Below are 26,806 nucleotides of genomic sequence, written 5' to 3'. Positions count from 1 at the left end.
CTCCAAAGTCAAAATTCCATGTGCATTCAACAGGTCACATTTAGAAGTGAGTGTTCAAAAGAATGATCAAGATTAGGAAAAGTTTTGCGGCACACCTGAGAGTTCCTCAAGGTACATCAATTAAAAAACACTAATCTAGTGTTCTCTTCTCTTTTTCATAATGCTACAAAAAATAACCAAATCTTTTTAGGCCTGGGACCTTTAGGAATGTAATCCACCATGACGGGGATCCATCTGTTACTCAGTTTTTTATGTGGGGGGGGGGTTTGCCAGTGGCAGAGTGAAGGTCTATGACTACCACCTGCTAACAGCTCCCTCTGGGAAAGGGAAAAGGGGTACCTAGTCAGTTGTCCAACTGAATGTATTCAACTGAAATGTGTCTTCCGCATTTAACCCAACCCCTCTGACTCTGGAATGTGGACTGGGGATTAGTAACGTGACTTCCCACCAGACATGTATTGGAGGACGAGTGTTCCCTTACTTAAACGAAGCAAAAATTCCAAACACGTTTTTTTACACAGGACAAACAATGTGCTAAACATTGGACTTAGTCGTAGACATACAAGTGTGTAGGTGAAAGAGCAAGGGATAATCTCAGACAAGTTCATCTCAGACAACTGTATGCTAGAGTACATCCCTATCACTGTTGCTATTCACTCTTACCAGGTCGCAATCGTGTCAATAGCAGCCTTTCTTCTCTTTCTTTCTGTTGTCTCTCCTCTTCCTCCTCCTCTTCATTCTCACTGTTGCAGTGCCCCTCCCTGGTCCTGCCCCCTGCAGCCTCTGCCTCCCTCCCAGCAGCACTGGCCCGTAGGGCTACCAGCCGATGGTGGATGGCCACGTAGAGGCGAGCCACGTCCCTGGCGCTGGCCTGAATGAGGAACACTCGGACGGCCTGAGTCTCCACGTCAGTGGCCGTCACTTGGAGATTCCGGCGGGCCGGGCGACGTAGGTGTGTGTGTGGCCAGAGCTTGGTGTTGAGGATAACCTTGAGACTGCCCTGGTGCCTCATCACTGTTTTGATCAAAGGGCGACAGGTGTGAGAGATATACTGAGGATGAGAAACATTAAGAGTCACAGAAAGACATGCAGATGTTGGTCAGAGTGATGGGAATAATAAACTCCTTCATGGTAAACTCACCTATCCTGGACTGAAGCCCTCTTTTGGTCCCTGATGCTAGATCATTGAGTCGCAGGACTCCTCTCCCTCGCTCAGTCCATGATGGAGTTCCTTTTTCCAGGACAAACAGTCTGCAGGTCAGCTAAAAGAAAAAAATATTTAAAAAATGAAAAAGGTACACCACTGTCTTTAGCAATATCAGAAGGCATTGGTCACTTCCTATTTCAACATAATGGTCACATTCCCCTGCTCAGACATTGCATGCCACGTTATCGACTGTGCCGTCAGGCACCAGGCATTGTAAGATCTGGCATGCGTCAGCCCTATAGGTCTTCACCTGGACCACATTGCTTTCCTTCTCCTCCCCAGTGAACAGCTGAACCCGCCTGAGCCTGAGCACATGCTGCCTCCCATAGGACGCTGTGTAAGCTGCAGCAGACTCCCTCAGACTGCTCCACACAGCACCTATCAGCAAACACAGACAGAACTTCAGCTGCAGTTCTGAAAGGCATCCACTAAAGGCAGTCAATCACTATTGGAACAGAGGTGCACAATTCTAGTCCTCTATGGCAAGGTTTACACAGGTCGGCCCAATTCTAATATTTTTCCACTAATTGGTCTTTTGACTGATCAGGTCATCTCTTTTCCCAATAATTGGGTAAAAGATCAGAATTGGGCTGCCTGTATAAATGCAGCCGAGCACCACAGTCTTGGTGGATCAGCAGACACTGTGGCCATTAAGGTACTGGCTCTCGAGGACCAGAGTTGTGTACTCATGTAAAAACACTATGACCCGCTTAATGATTTACCTTTATGACTTGACTCAGAGGTGGAAGACTCAGAATCAGAGCTGCAATCAGAATCTTCACTGCTAGGGGATTTCTGTGGTCTCTATATGAGGGTGAGAAAGTGAGAGAATTTCTGTAAATATGACGTGTTTGGTAACACAGTTAAACTCATACAAATGTGATGACATATATTTCATAGTCATCCTATGCAAATTGCTACTGTATATATGCAAAAGTATGTGGACACCCCTTCAAATTAGTGGATTTGGCTATTTCAGTCACACCTGTTGCTGATAGGTGTATAAAATCGAGCACACAGCCATGAAATCTCCATAGACAAACAATGGCAGTAGGATGGCCTTACTGAAGAGCTCAGACTTTCAACGTGGCACCGTCATAGGATGGTGTCATAGGATGGTGTCATAGGATTCCAACAAGTCAGTTCATCAAATTTCTGCCCTGCTAGAGTTGCCCCGGTCCACTGTATGTGTTGTTATTATGACATGGAAATGTCTATTGGCCTAAATGTTCACAGAACGGGAACACCGAGTGCTGAAGCGCATAGCGCATAAAAATCATCTGTCCTCGGTTGAAACACTCACTACCGAGTTCCAAACTGCCTCTGAAAGCAACATCAGCACAATAACTGTTTGTCTGGAGCTTCATGAAATGGGTTTCCATGGCCGAGTGGCCAAACACCAACCTAAGATAACCATGCGCAATGCCAAGTGTAGGCTGGAGTGGTGTAAAGCTCACCGCCATTGGACTCTGGATCAGTGGAAACGCGTTCTCTGGAGTGATGAATCACGCTTCACCATCTGGCAGTCCGACGGACTAATCTAGGTTTGGCGGATGCCAGGAGAACGCTACCTGCCCCAATGCCTAGTGCCAACTGTAAAGTTTGGTGTAGGAGGAATAATGGTCTGGAGCTGTTTTTCATGGTTCGGGCCCCTTAGTTCCAGTGAAGGGAAGTGTTAACGCTACAGCATACAATGACATTCTAGACGATTCTGTGCTACTAACTTTGTGGCAACAGTTTGGGGAAGGCCCTTTCCTGTTTCAGCATGACAAATGCCCCGTGCACAAAGCGAGGTCCATACAGAAATGGTTTGTCGAGATCGGTGTGGAAGAACTTGACTTGCTTGCACAGACCCCTGACCTTAACCCCATCGAACACCTTTGGGATGAATTGGAACGCCGACTGCGAACCAGGCCAAATCGGCCAACGTTAGTGCCCGACCTCACTGATGCTCTTGTGGCTGAATGGAAGCAAGTCCCCGCAGCAATGTTCCAACATCTAGTGGAAAGCCTTCCCAGACGAGTGGAGGCTGTTACAGCGGCAAAGGGGGGACCAACTCCATATTAGTGCTCATGATTTTGGAATGAGATGTTCGACTAGCAAGTGTCCACATACTTTTGGTCATGTAGTGTATGTCAGTGGTGCTTGCTGAACTCACCAAGACTCTTTCGCTCATGTTTTCCCCAAACACAAACTGGACCCTGTCTGAGGTGGTACCGTCTGGCTTCGATCTGTGGAGGGTGAACCAGAGGTCAGCAGAGAGGTCAGCAGGTTCCGAATCACTGCTGGGAACTAAACCCCTAGACCCCACATAGCTCTGACAGAAGAAAACTCTGTAAGGTCTCTGGATTGAAGCAAGGCTGTCCAGTCCTGGGTCTGGACTGGAAGTTAACACGTAACCTGAACCCCCTGGTTTAACTACCGTAATTTCCGGACTATTAAGCGCACCTGAATATAAGCCGCACCCACTGAATTAAAAAAAAAAAATTATTTTGAACATAAATAAGCCGCACATGTCTATAAGCCGCAGGTGCCTACCGGTACATTGAAACAAATTAACTTTACACAGGCTTTAACGAAACATGGCTTGTAACAAAAATAAATAGGCTTTAACGAAACACGGCTTGTAACAAAAATAAATAGGTTTTAACGAAACACGGCTTGTAACAAAAATAAATAGGCTTTAACGAAACACGGCTTGTAACAAAAATAAATAGGCTTTAACGAAACACGGCTTGTAACAAAAATAAATAGGCTTTAACGAAACACAGCTTGTAACAAAAAAAAAATATGCAGTAAGCTTTAGTTGTCTTTTTGCACTGAGTCAATTCCTCACGCTGCTGTTTCCAACGTCTTATCATTGACTCATTAAGACCAAGCTCCCGTGCAGCAGCTCTATTTCCTTTTCCAACAGCCAGATCAATCGCCTTCAACTTGAAAGCTGCATCATATGCATTTCTCCATGTCTTTGCCATGATGAGGGTGACAAAATGACTACCGTAATCAGAATGATGGGAAGTTTGAGAGCGCTCGATTTAATCTAAACAGTAAACAAAAAAGTTGTTTGACCTTAACCCGTTCGGCAATTTCATTGGTCTAATGAAAGCTTCAGGCCGCCAAAAAACTGAGCACGTCACAGAATGTGTTTTAAAAAAATATATATATATTTGAAAGCGGGAAAAATCCATATATTAGCCGCGTCATTGTTTAAGCCGCGAGGTTCAAAGCGTGAGAAAAAAGTTGTGGCTTATAGTCCAGAATTTACGGTAATCCATGCCTTGACCTGGAGTGGGTAGCCCTCAAATAGAATGTCAACTGTCAAATATACAGTTTAAAGTGGCTGGGAAGCTGTAAAAATGAAATATTGCACAGACTTGACCCAACTAGACACCCTGCATCTTTACTGTTACATTAACCAGGTCCTCTGTGTACCTGTGAACTTGATGGGGTTTCTTTTGATGTAATACACCAACAGTGGAGGAGCGGCCAGTTGAGATGCTGGAGACGTCATTTGAAGGATCATGGCTCACCTGTGGGAATGGGACAAAAAAAACAATGCAAATGATTATTTTACAGTCCTATTACATTTCTGAATTTACAGTCGTGGCCAAACGTTTTAAGAATTACACAAATATTAATTTTCACAGTCTGCTGCCTCAGTTTGTATGATGGGAATTTGCATATACTCCAGAATGTTATGAAGAGTGATCCGATGAATTGCAATTAATTGCAAAGTCCTTCTTTGCCATGCAAATGAACTGAATCCCCCCAAAAACATTTCCACTGCATTTCAGCCCTGCCACAAAAGGACCAGCTGACATCATGTCAGTGATTCTCTCATTAACACAGGTGTGAGTGTTGATGAGGACAAGGCTGGAGATCACTCTGTCATGCTGATTGAGTTTGAATAACAGACTGGAAGCTTCAAAAGGAGGGTGGTGCTTGGAATCATTGTTCTTCCTCTGTCAACCATGGTTACCTGCAAGGAAACACGTGGCGTCATCTTTGCTTTGCACAAAAAGGGCTTGACAGGCAAGGATATTGCTGCCAGTAAGATTGCACCTAAATCAACCATTTATCGGATCATCAAGAACTTCAAGGAGAGTGGTTCGATTGTTGTGAAGAAGGCTTCAGGGCGCCCAAGAAAGTCCAACAAGCGCCAGGACCGTCTCCTAAAGTTGATTCAGCTGTGGGATCGGGGCACCACCAGGACAGAGCTTGCTCAGGAATGGCAGCAGGCAGGTGTGAGTGCATCTGCACGCACAATGAGGCGAAGACTTTTGGAGGATGGCCTGGTGTCAAGAAGGGCAGCAAAGAAGCCACTTCTCTCCAGGAAATACATCAGGGACAGACTGATATTCTGCAAAAGGTACAGGGATTGGACTGCTGAGGACTGGGGTAAAGTTATTTTCTCTGATGAATTTCCTTTACAATTGTTTGGGGCATCCGTAAAAAAGCTTGTCCGGAGAAGACAAGGTGAGCGCTAACATCAGTCCTGTGTCATGCCAACAGTAAAGCATCCTGAGACCATTCATGTGTGGTGTTGCTTCTCAGCCAAGGGAGTGGGCTCACTTACAATTTTGCCTAAGAACACAGCCATGAATAAAGAATGGTACCAACACATCCTCCGAGAACAACTTCTCCCAACCATCCAGGAACAGTTTGGTGACGAACAATGCCTTTTCCAGCATGATGGAGCACCTTGCCATAAGGCAAAAGTGATAACTAAGTGGCTCGGGGAACAAAACATCGATATTTTGGGTCCATGGCCAGGAAACTCCCCAGACCTTAATCCCATTGAGAACTTGTGGTCAATCCTCAAGAGGCGGGTGGACAAACAAAAACCCACAAATTCTGACAAACTCCAAGCATTGACTATGCAAGAATGGGCTGCCATCAGTCAGGATGTGGCCCAGAAGTTAATTGAGAGCATGCCAGGGCAGATTGCAGAGGTCTTGAAAAAGAAGGGTCAACACTGCAAATATTGACTCTCTGCATCAACTTAATGTACTTGTCAATAAAAGCCTTTGACACTTATGAAATGCTTGTAATTATACTTCAGTATTCCATAGTAACATTTGACAAAAATATCTAAACACACTGAAGTAGCAAACTTTGTGAAAATTAATATTTGTGTCATTCTCAAAACTTTTGGCCACGACTGTACATTGGATTGGTATTTTCTTGAGTCAAATAATTCAACACAATGCTTGTGTAAATAGAAAATAAAATACATTTTGCAGCCATAAGCTATTATATAATTGAGTGTGTTGATGTGGCAAGTTTGGGAGTAGAGAGAAAGCAATTTAAGCATTCAGAGACTTTAACAAAAAAAACATTGCACAATAATTTCCAATAGACAGAACTGATTCAAACCGGTTTTGGTGTTTGGGTTTATAAACTGGCAGTTAGTGAATAGGTTTCTCTGAGAAGAGTACGTGGGTCCCTCAGGCAATGACACAACCCCAACTAATAATAATTTTATTATTGAAATACTTTTAAGGCCTGAGAGAGTTCTCTTTTAATTTTTTACCTGAGAGAGTTTTCTCGTTTCACTCTGTGTGAGGGGGCGAAGAGAGTTGTAGAATACCTCAGATAGGTGTGGCTGTGAGGAGATGTTCCAGGGTTGAGGGGCGAGGAGACGTGCAGGCTGAAGTAATGACCTTCTGACCCTGTTCAGAGGTGTTACTACACAGAAGATGAGAGGAATAGAAAAGGAGGGAAGGAGAGGGAAGGAGGAGTAAAAAGAGACCTAAATCAAATTCTGTCCTTCAAAGTCAGTCTTACGATCAGGTATGAATAAAAATATACTATACAGACCATTCGGAAAGTATTCAGACCCTTTGACTTTTTCCACATTTTCTTATTTATTTATTTAATTTCCCCTTTATTTAACATGGTAGGCCAGTTGAGAACAAGTTCTCATTTACAACTGCGACCTGGCCAAGATAAAGCAAAGCAATGCAACAAAAACAACACAGAGTTACACATGGGATAAACAAACGTACAGTCAATAACACAATTGAACATCTGTATACAGTGTGTGCAAATGAAGTAAGGAGGTAAGGCAATAAATAGGCCATAGTGGCGAAGTAATTACAATTTAGCAATTAACACTGGAGTGATAGATGTCCAGATGAGGATGTGCAAGTAGAAATACTGGTGTGCAAAAGAGCAAAAAAACAAAAACAAATATGGAGATGAGGTAGGTAGTTGGTTGGGTAGGCTATTTACAGATGGGCTGTGTACAGCTGCAGCGATTGGTAAGCTGCTCTGACAGCTGATGCTTAAAGTTAGTGAGGGAGATATAAGACTCCAGCTTCAGTGATTTTAGCAATTCGTTCCAGTCATTGGCAGCAGAGAACTGGAAGGAAAGGCGGCCAAAGGGGTTGTTGGCTTTGGGGATGACCAGTGAAATATACCTGCTGGAGCGCGAATTACGGGTGGGTGTTGCTATGGTGACCAGTGAGCTGAGATAAGGCGGAGCTTTAGCAAAGACTTATAGATGACCTGGAGCCAGTGAGTTTGGCGACGAATATGTAGCGAGGACCAGCCAACGAGAGCATACAGGTCGCAGTGGTGGGTAGTATATTACATTTACAATGCAAATCACTTTATAACATTTTTGACATGTGTTTTTCTGGATTTTTTTGTTGTTATTCTGTCTCTCACTGTTCAAATAAACCTACCATTACAATTATTGACTGATCATTTCTTTGTCAGTGGGCAAACGTACAAAATCAGCAGGGGATCAAATACTTTTTTCCCCTCACTGTAGGTATTTATAGTTGTCCACATATTCTAAGTCAGAACCGTCCAGAGTAGTGATGCTAGTCTGGCAGGCGGGTGCGGGCAGCAATCGGTTGAAGAGAATGCATTTCGTTTTACTAGCATTTAAGAGCAGTTGGAGGCCACAGAAGGAGGGTTGTATGGCATTGAAGCTCGTTTGGAGGTTTGTTAACACAGTGTCCAAAGAAGGGCCAGATGTATACAGAATGGTGTCGTCTGCGTAGAAGTCGATCAAAGAATCACCCGCAGAAAGAGCAACATCATTGATATATACAGAGAAAAGAGTCTGCCCGAGAATTGAACCCTGTGGCACCCCCATAGAGGCTGCCAGAGGTCCAGATAACAGGCCCTCCGATTTGACACACTGAACTCTATCTGAGAAGTAGTTAGTGAGCCAGGCGAGGCAGTCATTAGAGAAACCAAGGCTGTTGAGTCTGCCGATAAGAATACGGTGATTGACAGAGTCGAAAGCCTTGGCCAGGTCGATGAAGACGGCTGCACAGTACTGTCTTTTATCGATGGCGGTTATGATATCGTTTAGGACCTTGAGCGTGGCTGAGGTGCACCCATGACCATCTCTGAAACCAGATTGCATAGCGGAGAAGGTGCGGTGGGATTCGAAATGGTCTGTGATCTGTTTGTTCACTTGGCTTTTGAAGACTTTAGAAAGGCAGGACAGGATGGATATAGGTCTGTAACAGTTTGGGTCTAGAGTGTCTCCCCCTTTGAAGTGGGGGATGACGGCGTCCGCTTTCCAATCTTTAGGAATCTCAGATGATAAAAAAGAGAGGTTGAACAGATTAGTAATAGGGGTTGCAACAATGGCGGCGGATAATTTTAGGAAGAGAGGGTCCAGATTGTCTAGCCCAGCTGATTTGCAGGGATCCAGATTTTGCAGCTCTATCAACATCAGCTGTCTGGATTTGGGTGAAGGAGAAGAGGGGGGGGGGCTTGGGCCAGTTGCTGTGGGGGGGGGGGGGGGGGGGGGCTGTTGGCCGGGGTTGGGGTAGCCAGGTGGAAAGCATGGCCAGCCATAGAGAAATGCTTCTTGAAATTCTTGATTATTGTGAATTTATCGGTGGTGACAGTGTTTCCTAGCCTCAGTGCAGTGGGCAGCTGGGAGGAGGTGCTCTTATTCTCCATGGACTTTACAGTGTCCCAAAACTTTTTGGAATTAGCGCTGCAGGATGCAAATTTCTGTTTGAAAACGCTAGCCTTTGCTTTCCAAACTGACTGTGTATATTGGTTCCTGACTTCCCTGAAAATATGCATATTGCGGAGACTATTTAAAGGTAGTGCAGTACGCCACAAGATGTTTTTGTGCTCGTCAAGGGCAGTAAAGTCTGGAGTGAACTAAGGGCTATATCTGTTCTTAGCTCAACATTTTTTGAAAGGGGCATGCTTATTTAAGATGGCGAGGAAAGCACTTTTAAAGAACAACCAGGCATCCTCTACTGACAGGATATCCTTCCAGGATACACGGGCCAGGTCGATTAGAAAGGCCTGCTCGCAGAAGTGTTATGTTACAGCATTATTCTAAAATGGATTAAATAGTCATCAATTTACACACAATACTGCATAATGACAAGGCAAAAACAGGTTTTTAGAAATTTTTGCAAATGTATTAAAAATAAACTGAAATATCACATTTACATAAGTATTCCGGCCCTTTACTCAGTACTTTGTTGAAGCACCTTTGGCAGCGTTTACAGCCTCGAGTCTTCTTGGGTATGGCGCTACAAGCTTGGCACACCTGTATTTTGGGAGTTTCTCCCATTTTTCTTTGCAGATCCTCTCAAGCTCTGTCAAGTCAGATGGGGAGTGTTGCTGCACAGCTATTTTCAGGTCTCTCCAGAGATGTTCGATCGGGTTCAAGTCCGGGCTCTGGCTGGGCCACTCAAGGACATTCAGAGACTTGTCCCGAAGCCACTCCTGCATTGTCTTGGCTGTGTGCTTAGAGTCGTTGTCCTGTTGGAAGGTGAGCCTTCACCCCAGTCTATGGTCCTGAGCGCTCTGGAGCAGGTTTTCATCAAGGATCTCTCTATACTTTGCTCCGTTCATCTTTCCCTCGATCCTGACTAGTCTCCCAGTCCCTGCCTCTGAAAAACATTCCCACAGCATGATGCTGCCACCACCATGCTTCACCGTAGAGATGGTGCCAGGTTTCCACCAGACGTGACGTTTGGCATTCAGGCCAAATAGTTCAATCTTGGTTTCATCAGACCAGAGAATCTTGTTTCTCATGGTCTGAGAATCCTTTAGGTGCATTTTGGCAAACTCCAAGTAGGCTGTCATGTGCCTTTTACTGAAGAGTGGCTTCCGTCTGGCCACTCTACCATAAAGGCCTGATTGGTGGAGTGCTGCAGAGATGGTTGTCCTTCTGGAAGGTTCTCCCAAGTCCCATCTCCACAGAAGAACTCTGGAGCTCTTTCAGAGTGACCATTGGCTTCTTGGTCACCTCCCTGACCAAGGCCCTTCTCCCCCGATTGCTCAGTTTGTCCGGTCGGCCAGCTCTAGGAAGAGTCTTGGTGGTTCCAAACTTCTTCCATTTAAGAATGATGGAGGCCACTGTGGTCCTGGGGACCTTCAATGCTGCATATATGTGTCTTGACACAATACTGTCTCGTTGCTCTACAGACAAGTCCTTCGACCTCATGTGGGACCTTATATAGACAGGTGTGTGACTTTCCAAATCATGTCCAATCAATTTAATTTACCACAGGTGGACTCCAATCAAGTTGTAGAAACATCTCAAGGATGATATATGGAAACAGGATGCACCTGAGCTCAATTTCGAGTCTCATAGCAAAAGGTCTGAATACTTACAGTTGAAGTCGGAAGTTTACATACACTTAGGTTGGAGTCATTAAAACTTGTTTTTCAACCACTCCACAAATTTCTTGTTAACAAACTATAGTTTTGGCAAGTCAGTTAGGACATCTACTTTGTGCATGACACAAGTAATTTTTCCAACAATTGTTTACAGACAGATTATTTCACTTATAATTCACTGTATCACAATTCCAGTGGGTCAAAAGTTTACATACACTAAGTTGACTGTGCCTTTAAACAGCTTGGAAAATTCCAGAAAATGATGTCATGGCTTTAGACGCTTCTGATAGGCTAATTGACATAATTTGAGTCAATTGGAGGTGTACCTGTGGATGTATTTCAAGGCCTACCTTCAAACTCAGTGCCTCTTTGCTTGACATCATGGAAAAATCAAAATAAATCAGCCAAGACCTCACACAAGTCAGGTTCATCCTTCGGAGCAATTTCCAAACGCCTGAAGGTACCAGGTTCATCTTTACAAACAATAGTACACAAGTATAAACACCATGGGACCACGCAGCCGTCATACCGCTCAGGAAGGAAACACTTTCTCTCTCCTAGAGATGAACGTACTTTGGTGCGAAAAGTGCAAATCAATCCCAGAACAACAGCAAAGAACCATGTGAAGATGCTGGAGGAAACAGGTACAAAAGTATCTAACGTAAACTCACTCACTTTTGTACATCGCCTTGGTCCGTACAATTGACCTTATTTTAGCGCCCCAAAAACGTAATACTTCCAGATCAACTGTAATGTCAATACCAAAATGTAAATAAAGAGTTTATATAATGTGTCATCACATACCTATTTGAAGGTTTGTGTTGAATTTGAATCGGGTTTTTAGGGCGGTGCCAAAGTGATCTTCAGAAGTAAACATTGTCTTTTGAGAGTCATGATCGCTTGCAATGACGACGCAAAAAATGACTAGGTATCCCCTCTTACCCCCATCACCGTCCATTTCTTGTTTTTAAACGATGAGAGAAGTGCTACACCTGGTGGAGAGAGATTGTAAGACAGAAATAGTTGCTTTACGCGTGCTGTACGTTACGGCATGACACGTCACGATGTAACGGAGCGTCAGTTTCTTCAAGTTTTCTCCAATACTATAGAGCCATTCCCATGTCAAACAACTCTTGAATAGAAACGTAGTTCACACCCCAGATTTTGAAGTCAACACAGTCGCTACAGTCCCATTTAGTCCCATTTCTTTTCAGCCTCGTTTGAATGTCGCGGTTGCGCACATTTGTACGGAATGGGGTGAGTTTACGTTATATCCACAGTAAAACGAATCCTATATCGACATAACCTGAAAGGCCGCTCAGCAAGGAAGAAGCCACTGCTCCAAAACCACCTTAAAAAAGCCAGACTATGGTTTGCAACTGCACATGGGGACAAAGATCGTACTTTTTGGAGAAATGTCCTCTGGTCTGATGAAACACAAATAGAATTGTTTGGCCATAATGACCATAGTTATGTTTGGAGGAAAAAGGGGGAGGCTTGCAAGCCGAAGAACACCATCCCAACCGTGAAGCACGGGGTCGCAGCATCATGTTGTGGGGGTGCTTTGCTCCAGGAGGGACTGGTACACTTCACAAAATAGATGGCATCATGAGGTAGGAAAATTATGTGGATATATTGAAGCATCATCTCAAGACATCAGTCAGGAAGTTTAAGCTTGGTTGCAAATGGGTCTTCCAAATGGACAATGACCCCAAGCATACTTCCAAAGTTGTGGCAAAATGGCTTAAGGACAACAAAGTCAAGGTATTGGAGTGACCATCACAAAGTCCTGACCTCAATCCCATAGAAAATGTGTGGGCAGAACTGAAAAAGCATGTGCGAGCAAGGAGGCCTACAAACCTGACTCAGTTACACCAGCTCTGTCAGGAGGAATGGGCCAAAATTCACCCAACTTATTGTGGGAAGCTTGTGGAAGGCTACCCAAAACGTTTGACCCAAGTTAAACAATTTAAAGGCAATGCTACAAAATACTAATTGAGTGTATGTAAACTTCTGACCCACTGGGAAAAACTTCTGACTTCAACTGTATGTAAATAAGGTATTTCTATTTTTTATTTTTAATAAATTAGCAAACATTTCTTAAACCTGTTTTTGCTTTGTCATTATGGGGTATTGATTGATGATTTTTTGTAAAAATGTTGAATCAATTTTAGAATAAGGCTGTGACGTAACAAAATGAGGAAAAATTCAAGGGGTCTGAATACTCACCGAATGTATTAGTATGTAGAATAGAGATTAAGTGTGGTTTGTTAGTTGTTTAGATAATTAGAGGTATTTTAGCACATCAAAAGGTAAACATAAGACCAGAGAATGGATATTTGCCTCTGTTTGGGGAAATGTTGGCCCGGTTGCACAGATTTGAAGGCATGAAGACATTTGATCTTGAGACTAGGAAAGATCGGAGAGGAGATCCGTCAGAAGAGTTCACACAGACAGACATATCATATATGATAAAAGGTAAAACGTGCTCCATATTTATGTCAAAGTGACCGCCAGACTTGGCAAATAACAACATACAACATGCTTGGCCAACAATGAGCAGTGAGGGTTCCGCGTTGCCAATAGTGGGTCATGTTGGTGATTTGTGATGAGCAGGTGAGGGCTGCAGTGACAGAGTGAAACTGAAACGGATCAGGGGAGAGACATACTTGGGGCTGCATTGAAGCGGCTGCTGGGAATCTACACAAACATTATTTTCTAAAAGGGTCCTTCGGCTGTCCCCATAAGAGAAGCAATTTTGGTTCCAGGAAGAACCCTTTTTGGTTCCAGGTAGAACCTTTTTGGTTTCCATATAGAACCCTCTGTAGAACCAAAAAGGGCTCTTCAAAGGGTTCTTCTATGGGGACAGCCGAAGAACCCTTTACATGGATGGTGTGACTGGAATGTATGGACCTAGAGGAAATACTGGCAGTGAATATAGACAGGAAAACCCTTTAAGAAAGTTTGATCATGATGCTTAGCCGCGGGAAGTAGGGGTGCTGAGGGTGCTGCAGCACCCCTGAAAAATCATTATTATTATTATTATTATATATTTTTTTTTTCTCACAACAGTAGTGCACTGGGCCTTTACTAGTACTGTATTAGCCGACTGAAATATCCATTTGTAACGCCAAACATCTTCCAGCGGCTACGTCATGGTGCACTGCTTCAGTTCATTTCAAAGATATGGAGATACTGTATTTTATCCCAGTAAGATCCCAGTTTTATTAAGGCTACAATCATCTGCAGGCGAGTCAAGGAATCAGGCAACTAGACTCAGTTGCATGGGCACTGTATGCCCTAGGGGACAGCTTAGAAAGGATGGATGAAAGGATAGAGATAATAGAGTACACTAGAGAGATGACAGGTCTTGTGTAGGGGGTGCGGTTGTTTACCTGGAGGCGATGGGGGAAAAGAGTGGGAATTTGTTCGCACTCGTCTACTGCCGTCACAGGAGCCTGTCAGAGACGCAGAGAAAAAATAAAAGTAATGTTAACCAGCAGCACTGTGTATATACTGTAGATGAAATGTCAGTAGAGATTGTACCAAAAAAATATCACCTTTACCAAAGGAGAGTAACACTGGGGAACAGGAATTATAATTCAATCCTCAAATGTTTACGTTTGGTGGTAATAATACCATAATACGTATATATGTATTTTTTTAATAGAGTAGGCAAACAATTTCTGCAAATTGATATTTCTGAACACTCACCTTTCCTCATTCTGCTGTTAGGATTAGGGTATGTGAAGGACCGGACTCGTTTGTTTGGACTGATTCCCACAACTATTGGAGAACAAGCCAAGTACACATAAATACATTACTGCCAATGCAATAGAAAGCAACAGAGATTCATCAAAATGTTTGCTCGTTATGACATGCGGCAGTTATGACATGCTGACCTGATCCCTCCTCCCATCTCTCTGCTCTCCTCTGTAGAAAATCAGTTCAGAAAGAAAGTTCAGAAATACAAACTACTGATACATATTCTTCCATGACATGTTTCTGAATGTATCCTTTTTATTAGCAACTCCTTTTTAATAATGCATGTGTATCATCTGTCAACATGTTACCCTTCAGGATATGATTCAGATTACCTTCATGGATAGGGTGAAAGACTTCTGAAAGACGAACACTGGTGGGGCAAGCACAGTTTTCTCTGTGAAAAGACAGATTATAGCACAGTTAGAGAATTATCCTTGTTGAAGTTTGAAACAGCCACTGAGTCATTATCCATGAGTGAATCTTAGCTAAACCGTAACTGAGTTTAAAAGCGTTTACTTAAATTCAAATAGGAAAACACTTTTCCTAATTTTGTCACTGAAACCACAAAGACGTAACCAGGGAAATGGCTGAGACTGTGAGCTGTCGGTACACACTGTTCTGCCAAGACACTAAAATGCAAAGTTAGGAAAATCAACAGTAGCACTGTTCTGAATTGAAGAGTAATTTCCTACTACATTTATTATTCCTCAATTAACCCTCAAAACACACAGCCAACTAAACAAGGACCCAAAGAGCGGTGCGATCTCTAGGCTCGCCCACAGTTCTGACTGGAGATGTCCATCGTCATCCCACCCCAATGTGTTATTCTAATCAATGGAGGCTTTGACATCCAAGGCCTCTTATGTAACCACGCAGCCTGACAACAGGCCCTGGACGCTGGGGACAAGCCCACCGTGGCAGGGCTGAGTGATGGAATAGCAGTGGAGGTGTGAGCCAGCTATGCACCAGACGCCAAGGCTTGGCCCTGGGTCAAACTGACTGAGACTGGTCCAGACCTGTATGGAGGCTATAAATACACAGGGACTTTGTCACTGATCTGACCTCATATGATTAACTCAGCTTAGAGTCAATTAGTAATGTATTTTGGTGTGCTAATTCACATGTTGAGATTTGCCAGTGCTGTGTCAGTCAGTGACTGTGCTCACATTGGGCATGGAGAAAGATGGCGTTCACACTTCACAGTCAGTGACAGATGATCACTTGGAATTCACCCAAGTCTATCGTGTGAGCAGCTTATTCTAAAGACAACTGACTGTTCAGATGCAACTGATTAATATGTGTCCTATATACTGATAATTAACATTGAAACGTGTTTGCTTTTTGCATTTATGCAGTTGTTCAGCTTTCTTTGAAAGCTAAAAAGTACAGTAATGGGTCAATGAAGGCTATTTCTACCACAAGCCACAGTAATCCTGTCTGTGACCTCCTGGGGAAATCAGAGCAAACTCTACTTATTAACTCTACAGTCCAACTCTGAGGGCTTCCAGTCACATGACCTACTGTAAACAAACAGCAGGGCACCACAAATGGAATTGCAATTAGTTTACACAACACTCCAACAGTCAAGTGGTGCCATAGACAACTGTCTATTACTCTGAATGTAACAGCATAGAAGGGTGGTCATCAGTGTATAAGGTAGAGTGTTTTTGCTGAGTGTCAATAGGAGCACTGTGTATCCTCCCTGACACATAGGTGATGCTATCGCTGCTGTGGGAAAATACTTATTCACAGGTCAGGTACCGTACTACTCACAGTTGAGTTTGGTCACCCCAGACAACGCGAATATACAGTAACAATTCAACCCATTGCATCTCCTCCATCTCAACTCTTCTTTCCCGAATCTCCACTAACCTTTCCTACTCAAATCAAATCAAATCAAATGTATTTATATAGCCCTTCGTACATCAGCTGATATCTCAAAGTGCTGTACAGAAACCCAGCCTAAAACCCCAAACAGCAAGCAATGCTCTTCTCTCCTTCTCTCTCCTCTTCCTCCCCTCCTCCCCCCTTATCCTAGCTTCTGTCTGGGCAGATAGTATCTCAGTTACCATAGGTCTTAGTGTCCAGAGGTCAAACAACCCCGGACCTCGGCTGAGGGCCATACGTAACAGACGTCATGACAAAATCCTGACATGATGCACACTGTCAGGCTAGCGCCAGAGAGCAGGCAACTCTTTATGACAGCCGCTCTTTTTCCACATCATGGATTGCAAGGGTCATTACATAAGTGAGAGAGGAGAGTACTAAATAAACACGTTTCATGAACAGACATGCTTGCCAATTATGAAATGAAAAATAAATTAAGCTAGCTTCCTTTGAGCTTAAAAGAGCATTCCTTGGAATATTGCTGACAAGGTCTGTCTATATATTAATCCATTTTGAAATGTTTATTTTCTTAAAGAGAAAAAACCCTAACATGTTTGTCTCTGGTAGAAAAACCCGAGGAGCACTGCAAACTAAGGCAAGACCCAATCACTCAGAGATGAGGACCATACAATGGTGATCTATGAACATTGACATCAAAAGAGATGCACATGCCCTGTCCGTGCTCATTGCAGGAGTGGATCATAAATATTTCCTCAGGCCTCTCAAAGAGAATTGATGCTCACAGGTAGACCATTCTATTGCAGACTTTATAAGGAAGGCACAACTAACTAGTCTTTATTGTATGAAGACCTCAACAGAGCCTTTCAGCAGCAGGTACTAAAAAAACAGTAGGCCTACTCTAAAAGTGAATCATGTCATTTTTCCATGGTAATACTTTCATTTGGTTGGAATCTGTTTTCTGTACAGATTTTGAATAAAATATTATTGTTTAATGTCCCCTAGTTTCAGGTTTTGGAAGGCACAGAGGAGAGATTGAACTGTTTGTTGAAGTATGTTTTGTTCTCTCTGTCCTCTGCTAGTGGTAACTTAACAGGCCTGTAAAGAAGCAGTGAGATTCTCTTCTGGCAGAAGCTGAATATGCCATAAACACCACTGCCAACAGTGGCAGTGCTCCACAAACCGCTGCCCTGAGAAAGAGACGCAGAGGAGAGCCCATTAAACACACATGCACGCACACACATTTTCTCGAATTTCCTTGTCTCTGTAAGGAGCAGGAGTGGGTTGGTGCGGGGGGCACTCCCCCTAAAAGCTGCCTCAAACTAGGCTACTCTGGTCTCAATCAGAATGTCACTCCGGGGCTGGGCGGGGTTAAAGGGGCATTGTCTGTACACTATGCCTTGAATCTATGCTATCGTGCCCAGAAACCTGCTCCTTTTACTCTCTGTTCCGAACGTGCTAGACGGCCAGTTCGTATAGCCTTTAGCCGTACCCTTATCCTACTTCTCCTCTGTTCCTCTGGTGATGTGGAGGTTAATCCAGGTCCTGCAGTGCCTAGCTCCACTCCCACTCCCCAGGTGCGCTCATTTGTTGACTTCTGTAACCGTAAAAGCCTTGGTTTCATGCATATTAACAGTGGAAGCCTACTCCCTAAGTTTGTTTTACTCACTGCTTTAGCACACTCTGCCAACCCGGATGTCTTAGCCGTGTCTGAATCCTGGTTTAGGAAAACCACCAAAAACCCTGAAATCTCCATTGCTAACTATAACATTTTCCGCCAAGATAGAACTGCTAAAGGGGGCGGTGTTGCAATCTACTGCAAAGATAGCCTGCAGAGTTCTGTATTACTATCCAAGTCTGTACCCAAACAATTTGAGCTTCTACTTCTAAAAATTCACCTTTCCAGAAACAAGTCTCTCACTGTTGCCGCTTGCTATAGACCTCCCTCTGCCCCTAGTTGTGCCCTCGATACCATATGTGAATTGATTGCCCCCATCTATCTTCTGACCTCGTGCTACTAGGTGACCTAAACTGGGACATGCTTAACACCCCGGCCATCCTACAATCTAAGCTTGATGCCCTCAATCTCACACAAATTATCAATGAACCTACCAGGTACAACCCCAAATCCGTACACACGGGCACCCTCATAGATGTCATCCTAACTAACTCGCCCTCCAAATACACCTCTGCTGTTTTCAATCAAGATCTCAGCGATCACTGCCTCATTGCCTGCATCCGTAATGAGTCTGCGACCAAACGACCACCCCTCATCACTGTCAAACGCTCCCTAAAACACTTCTTCAAGCAGGCCTTTCTAATCGACCTGGCCGGGGTATCCTGGAATGACATTGACCTCATCCCGTCAGTAGATGATGCCTGGCTAGTCTTTAAAAGTGCCTTCCTCACCATCTTAAATTTACATTTTACATGTTAGTCATTTAGCAGACGCTCTTATCCAGAGCGACTTACAGTAGTGAATGCATACATTTCATACAATTTCATACAATTCATAATTTTTTTTTTTTTTTTTGTGCTGGCCCCCCGTGGGAATCGAACCCACAATCCTGGCGTTGCAAACACCATGCTCTACCAACAGGAATAGATATAGTCCTTGGTTCACTCCAGACCTGTCTGCACTTGACCAGCACAAAAACATCCTGTGGCGTTCTGCATTAGCATCGAATAGCCCCCGTGATATGCAACTTTTCAGGAAAGTTAGGAACAAAAATACACAGGCAGTTAGAAAAGCTAAGGCTAGATTTTTCAAACAGAAATTAGCATCCTGTAGTACTAACTCCAAAAAGTTCTGGGACACTGTAAAGTCCATGGAGAATAAGAGCACCTCCTCCCAGCTGTCCACTGCTCTGAGGCTAGGAAACACTGTTACCACCGATAAATCCACTATAATTGAGAATTTCAATAAGCATTTCTCTACGGCTGGCCATGCTTTCCACCTGGCTACCCCTACCTCCGTCAACTGCCCGGCACCCTCCACAGCAACCCGCCAAAGCCCCCACCATTTCTCCTTCACCCAAATCCCGATAGCTGATGTTCTGAAAGGGCTGCAAAATCTGGACCCATACAAATCAGCTGGGCTAGACAATCTGGACCCTCTCTTTCTAAAATTATCTGCCGAAATTGTTGCAACCCCTATTACTAGCCTGTTCAACCTCTCTTTTGTATCGTCTGAGATTCCCAAAGATTGGAAAGCTGCCGCGGTCATCCCCCTCTTCAAAGGGGGTGACACTCTAGACCCAAACTGCTACAGACCTATATCTATCCTACCCTGTCTTCCTAAGGTCTTCGAAAGCCAAGTTAACAAACAGATTACCGACCATTTCAAATCCCACCGTACCTTCTCCGCTATGCAATCTGGTTTCCGAGCTGGTCAAGGGTGCACCTCAGCCACGCTCAAGGTCCTAAACAACATCATAACCGCCATCGATAAGAAACATTACTGTGCAGCCGTATTCATCGACCTGGCCAAGGCTTTCGACTCTGTCATTCTTATTAGCAGACTCGACAGCCTTGGTTCCTCAAATGATTGCCTCGCCTGGTTTACCAACTACTTCTCTGATAGAGTTCAGTGTGTCAAATCGGAGGGCCTGTTGTCCGGACCTCTGGCAGTCTCTATGGGTGTGCCACAGGGTTCAATTCTTGGGCCGACTCTCTTCTCTGTATACATCAATGATGTTGCTCTTGCTGCTGGTGATTCTCTGATCCACCTCTACGCAGTCGACACCATTCTGTATACTTCTGGCCCCTCTTTGGACACTGTGCTAACTAACCTCCAGACGAGCTTCAATGCCATACAACTCTCCTTCTGTGGCCTCCAAATGCTCTTAAACGCAAGTAAAACTAAATGCATGCTATTCAATCGATCACTGCCCGCACCTGCTCACCCGTCCAGCATCACTACTCTGGACAGCTCTGACTTAGAATACGTGGACAACTGCAAATACCTGGGTGTCTGGTTAGACTGTAAACTCTCCTTCCAGACTCACATTAAGCATCTCCAATTCAAAATTACATCTAGAATTGGCTTCCTATATCGCAACAAAGCATCCTTCACTCATGCTGCCAAACATACCCTCGTAAAACTGACCATCCTACCAATCCTTGACTTCGGTGATGTCATCTATAAAATAGCCTCCAACACTCTACTAAACAAATTGGATGTAGTCTATCACAGAGCCATCCGTTTTGTCACCAAAGCACCATACACTACCCACCATTGCGACCTGTACGCTCTCGTTGGTTGGCCCTCGCTTCATACTCGTCGCCAAACCCACTGGCTACAGGTTATCTACAAGTCTCTACTAGGTAAAGCCCTGCCTTATCTCAGCTCACTGGTCACCATAGCAGCACCCACCCGTAGTACGCGCTCCAGCAGGTATATCTCACTGGTCACCCGCAAAGCCAATTCCTCCTTTGGTCGTCTTTCCTTCCAGTTCCCTGCTGCCAATGACTGGAACGAACTGCAAAAATCTCTGAAGCTGGAGACTCATATCTCCCTCACTAGCTTTAAGCACCAGGTGTCAGAGCAGCTCACAGATCACTGCACCTGTACATAGCCCATCTGTAAACAGCCCATCTATCTACCTACCTCATCCCCGTACTGTATTTATTTATTTATCTTGCTCCTTTGCACCCCAGTATCTCTACTTGCACATTCATCTTCTGCACATCTACCATTCCAGTGTTTAATTGCTATATTGTAATTACTTCGCCACCATGGCCTATTTATTGCCTTAACTTACCTCATTTGCACTCACTGTATATAGACTTTTTGTTTTCTTTTGTTCTACTGTATTATTGACTGTATGTTTTGTTTATTCCATGTGTAACTCTGTGTTGTTGTATGTGCCGAATTGCTACGCTTTATCTTGGCTGGTCGCAGTTGTAAATGAGAACTTGTTCTCAACCAGCCTACCTGGTTAAATAAAGGTCTTGTTCTCAACCAGCCTACCTGGTTAAATAAAGGTCTTGTTCTCAACCAGCCTACCTGGTTAAATAAAGGTCTTGTTCTCAACCAGCCTACCTGGTTAAATAAAGGTCTTGTTCTCAACCAGCCTACCTGGTTAAATAAAGGTGGGAAAAAAAGAGGCCAAGGAAAAAAAATCGCTCCGCCATATCACAAGCAGCAGCTGCCCACACAACACTCACATGGGGGGACAATCATTTTCTCCAAGCCCCCACCAAGCCCCGTCCCCTTCATAACGCTGCCTTGCCTCCCCTGTCTTCCCCCTAATTGAGCATACCCACTGTCACATGTTATGAAGACAGCCTCTATTCACACACGTGCTGGCTGCAGGCCCAAGTGGGGTTTCAGTGGTTCCAGCAACTGTTCTCAGATCGTCCAAACGAGAACAACAGAACAATAGCTCAATCTAGCAGAACATCTGGGCTTCATTTGAGGAGCTGGGGTAACATAAGGACAAAACAACTTGAAAGACCACGTGGCCAGCATACAGTTGCATCACAGCCTTATGGTCAGACAGATGGTTACAGACATTGATATAAACCAGTCAGACAAAAACAGCATTATTCTTCTAATACAAGAATGTGAGTTCTGGATTTGGGAACTCAACAAAACAATATTTACAGTGTGAATTTTTAACCAATAAATGTCACCCACCAGTGCAATACACCAGGGGTATTCACTCTTACCCTACGAAGTCCGGAGCCTGCTGGTTTTCTGTTCTACCTGATACTTAATTGGACCCACCTGGTGTCCCAGGTCTTAAATCAGTCCTTGATTAGAGGGGAATAATGAAAAAAAGCGGAACTAGCTTCGATGTCTATTCCCGAACCAACTCAGTGGCCTTGTGGTTAGAGTGTCTGCCCTGAGATTGCAAGATTGGGAGTTTGAACCCTGGTTGAGTCATACCAAAGCTGTAAAATTGGGACCTGATGCGTCTCTGCTTGGCACTCAACATTAAGGAGATAGAGTGGGGGTACGGCCCTGTGATAGAGTAGTGTCCTGTCCAGGGGGTGTCCCTGTACCAAGGCTTGTGCAAGGCTACTTACTCTTTCTGATAAAAGAGAGGGCTTTCCTGATATGTATAGGGACCTCACACTGTATGAACACAGATACCATTTTAGGAAAACGTTTGGGGCCTCCTGTAGAACAGGAAATGCTGCAAGGAAAACCTTAACTCTGCTGGTGCCCCAGATTCCAGCCAAGGACCCCCTGCAAAGGGTCTAACGCACGCACGCACGCATGCACGTACGCACACACACACACACACAGACGGAGCTCCCCCTGGATGCTGTCTTACTCCTGAGCCCATAAGCCAGACTGGGCCTCTAACAGGCTATTATAAGGGGTGCTTCACCACCATAGGAATGTAGAGCTACTTACAACAACCTCCAACTATGGGAACGGGCATATCTAACTCACTGAGGCCTCAGTCACACCCTCATGAATCACTTGTCATATCTCTGTTAGCTCTGCAGCTCTGAACGAAAACAGACTTTTACTGAGAAACTAGGAGAAAATGTCCTAAGAGCATTTGATTTTCCTGGGAATATCAGGAATTATTTGTAATTTATTGATGAGTTATTGTGCTAATCTTTAATAATTTGGTTACCTCGATGGCCTCTTAACTCGACCTAAACACTATCTCAGCCTACTCATTATTTCCCCTACAGCAAACAGCGGGGCTAAACATGGTTACCATTGAAAGTACCGGTAACGAGACAGTGTTTCTGAACTTACTGAGAGCTATACATCCAAATCACTTTAGTTAAGGCCCCTGGGAAACCATTCAAATCCAGAACTTCAGGTCAACTGCTCTGCTTCTCTTGTAGATGTTTTTTTTCTTCTTCTCCACCTAGCAATAGAATAATCTAGTATGTTTCGTCACTTCAGTCTGAAACATGAACAGACGTGTGATTGGAAATCTAAAAGGGGACGTGGGTGCCTATAACACTATAAGAAGGAGGGGGACTGTAGTTTGGGTATGGAGGAGGGAGGGGGGATATCTCAGTGTTCACGCTGGAACATGAGAAAGAGCCTAGTCATTGGCCATGACCAGAGCTAGCTAGTTTGGTAGCTTGGTGGAGAAAACTGGAATTAGCTAGCCTGACCTGGTCCTCGTTTTCATTAGTGGAGTCTGTAACCTCAAGTGGGGGGTAAATAATAACCACTCCTCCTGGGATGAGATCTGATCACGTCTTACACATACAGTACTTCTCCAATGCACTCACTTCATCCCTGATTCCTGACACATTCCACTGTGTTACACCAGGGTGACAGTGAGCTGCAGATGACAACCGTGCAGCCATAGAATGTCAACTCATCCCTATAGGTTAGACATGGATGTGCAAAAGGATACAGGCTTGGTTCAAAAGCAACACTAACCAAGCTATAACTGTATTATAAATCTACGAAGATCAAACTATAACTGTATTATAAATGTACCAAGATCCAAGCTATAACTGTATTATAAGTGTACCAAGATCAAACTATAACTGTATTATAAATGTACCAAGATCAAACTTTAACTGTATTATAAATGTACCAAGATCAAACTATAACTGTATTATAAATGTATCAAGATCAAACTATAACTGTATTATAAATGTACCAACATCAAACTATAACTGTATTATAAATGTACCAAGATCAAACTATAACTGTATTATAAATGTACCAAGATCAAACTATAACTGTATTATAAATGTACCAAGATCAAACTATAACTGTATTATAAATGTACCAAGATCAAACTATAACTGTATTATCAATGTACCAAGATGAAACTATAACTGTATTATAAATGTACCAAGATCCAAGCTATAACTGTATTATAAATATGCCAAGATCCAAGCTATAACTGTATTATAAATTTACCAAGATGTACCAAGCTATAACTGTATTATAAATGTACCAAGCTATAACTGTATTGTAAATGTATGAAGATCCAAGCTATCACAGTATTTTAAATCAGGTCAATTACTGAACCATATGTTCATCCTCCTGCATTGTTTTCCAGAAAATCAACAGGCCTGAGCTAAGAACCTGTCCAGAGCCCACAGATACTGTGTTCATGCTTCTGTGCATGTGTGCTCTATGAAGTTAAATAAGATAAGAACCCTGGAGATATTGCATCAGGGTACAGTGTGTATGTATGTATGTGTATGTGCGTGTGTGTGTTAATTATGAGTGTGGACTAAATATTGATGTCACTACTGAAAGAGCAAAGAAGAGCAATGATATGTCCATGTGCTACGGTAAACAATTGTGTATTTTTCCAAATATATTTCTGTGAATGAGTTTTATGTTTGCAGTAGGGCCTACTAAGAACTTGTCACATTGAGAGTGAATATATGGGGAATATTAATCACGTGTGGTATTATGGTACTAAAAACATAATCTCAAAAAAGAAAACCTTGATTATATTAAGGTCTACAAATCTATTCATATTATTATCTAGCAGTCAAGATCTGTTCAAGTCACTTTAAAAAAGTGAGACGCAATGACAACCATACCGTTTAACTCCTCAGCTCCGTCCTGCGCGCATCCTCCATCCCCCGAGTGCTGCCACGAAGAGCTGTTCCCCATCAGCGGTCTGGCGGTGACAGCTCCTCCCGCTCCACACATACTGTCCGCGGGCTCCATCGTACAGGAAGGCTTTGCATGGAAGTCCGAGACAGGCATCATTGAATAATACCCTGAAATATCTTCGTTCGGGGAAAGATTCCCTCTCATTCTTTGGATGTGAAGATGTGATAAACTACCGTAGTAAAATAAACACAACCTCAAGAAAATAAAGAAGAATCCAGATAAAGGTGGTGATTTGCTCCTTTGGTGTCAAAAGCTTGATACTCCTGATTTGTTGATTTTGGCACTCTCCCGTCAGTTGTCCGTCGCGTAGCCTTTGCTGTGTGTGTGAATGAACAGTCATATCCCGTGTTTACTACCGAGCATGGCTCCTGGCTGCTTGTGAAATGTGGGCGTGGTAAGGCTTGAGTGATTTAGCCAGAGCAGCGCCCTCAATCAGTTTGTAGCGCTAAATTCACTCTTCTCTTATGCCATTAAAACATTTCCCAAAAAAACAAATAAATGCTATTCTGAGCTATTCTACTGATTTACCCGCTATAGCCTTGACGATGTAACCTATTAAGTTGGTAATACATAATAAAGAAAGAGATTCTGCCATGATGGGTGCTACATGAAAGTAATCTGCCCAGACAAAGAAATTGGATGTCTCTACCATGCTCTAGATTAGAAATAGGCGTAAATGAACCTTTGACAACATATGCTCAATTTGCCAGTGCGGGAATTCCAATGGTTGTGTGCTAGAACAAACAGTGTGCTAGAACAAAAAGTGATGAACAATGGCATGATGCTCTGTGTGTTATTGCCTTATCCCCACTGGAATGGAACTTATGGAACTTTGCCCAAAGATCACCCGAATCTAAGTAGGTTACACAGGCCTGGCCTACTGTACTTGAGTTACATGCAGCTTTATCAACTTTTGAATGGCAGTTGAGCTGCTTCTCAACTGTTTCTGTATAATGCCTTATTGTGGCTTGGGCTTTTGCAAAATGCTTAACTTGAACTTTGAGTTCTACTCATGAGACGACTTGGGTAATGTCCAGAGTGAGCTTGTAATCAATTGCTGTTGGATTCTTGCCCCAAATCATGAGGGAGAAACAGGATATGAATCTGTGTAGCATTTGCTTAATAATGAGAGACAATAGTGGCAACTTCACTCTGTGCTGCAACTTCATTCCCACTATTCCCAAATTCCATGGTAGCTGCACTACTTATTTATTATTGACAGTATATGGTGACACAGAGCCTTGATTCTTATTATAGTAGATGCATAATGACACTTATTAACACAATTTTCATCATTTAATAAAGTCTTTCTATTGATCCTAACTTGGTCTTGTCTGTTCAGTGTGTAGTTTACCCGGTGATAGGAATGGTAAATGTGGCCCAGTGCCCATAGCTATTAATAACCTGGAGTGGACTGCTTGAGCTCTATCATTAAGGATAGTTTTATGAATTACCAGCTAAATAAATCAACATTTGTTTATTAGGTTTCTTTTACAAATTGTCCCAAGACAGCTAAGGATTACTGTGATATCAGGAGACGTTTTAAAATGCCAAGCAGCATTAGAACACACAGTACATGCTGGTGCCTGCCTGGTTGTCATGTGAGATCCCCCAGCTGGTGATTGTGATTCATTGACTATACAGGGACAGGCTCTGAGTGAAGGGTGCAGGACTGGAATGGGCTGGTTTTCGGAGCATGCTCAGTTGGAGCGGGAGGAATTTTCCACTGTGTGTCCAGGCAGCAGCCATAGAGGGGGCAAAGGCTCTCTGTTCAGAGGGGCTGCCTGTGTGCA

General features: G+C 43.6%; 1 protein-coding gene across 3 annotated transcripts in view; it reads right to left on the bottom strand.

Annotated features, from left to right (window-relative positions):
* Positions 1 to 26,265, bottom strand: part of LOC115149230 (ran-binding protein 3) — a 34,804-nt gene extending 8,539 nt beyond the window's left edge. Inside the window, exons 1-13 of one of the 3 annotated variants that reach the window (XM_029691899.1) lie at positions 24,938 to 26,265; positions 14,926 to 14,987; positions 14,731 to 14,761; positions 14,543 to 14,614; positions 14,224 to 14,286; positions 13,172 to 13,237; positions 6,798 to 6,895; positions 4,640 to 4,737; positions 3,366 to 3,438; positions 1,930 to 2,011; positions 1,458 to 1,585; positions 1,142 to 1,262; positions 664 to 1,014 (exon numbers count right to left, since the gene is read on the bottom strand). In XM_029691899.1, coding sequence (XP_029547759.1) covers positions 664 to 1,014; positions 1,142 to 1,262; positions 1,458 to 1,585; positions 1,930 to 2,011; positions 3,366 to 3,438; positions 4,640 to 4,737; positions 6,798 to 6,895; positions 13,172 to 13,237; positions 14,224 to 14,286; positions 14,543 to 14,614; positions 14,731 to 14,761; positions 14,926 to 14,987; positions 24,938 to 25,157 — 1,465 coding nt within the window. In that variant the 5' untranslated portion in view covers positions 25,158 to 26,265. Of the gene's footprint in view, positions 1 to 663; positions 1,015 to 1,141; positions 1,263 to 1,457; positions 1,586 to 1,929; positions 2,012 to 3,365; positions 3,439 to 4,639; positions 4,738 to 6,740; positions 6,896 to 13,171; positions 13,238 to 14,223; positions 14,287 to 14,542; positions 14,615 to 14,730; positions 14,762 to 14,925; positions 14,988 to 24,937 lie in introns of all 3 variants that reach the window. The other 2 variants (XM_029691898.1, XM_029691900.1) reach the window with 2 other exon arrangements.
* Between the last annotated feature and the right edge of the window lie 541 nt (positions 26,266 to 26,806).

The sequence above is a fragment of the Salmo trutta genome, chromosome 15 (genome assembly GCF_901001165.1).
Source record: "Salmo trutta chromosome 15, fSalTru1.1, whole genome shotgun sequence".
NCBI lineage: Eukaryota > Metazoa > Chordata > Actinopteri > Salmoniformes > Salmonidae > Salmo > Salmo trutta.
Note: the sequence above shows the minus strand (reverse complement) of the source record. Positions and strands in the feature narration are given on the sequence as shown.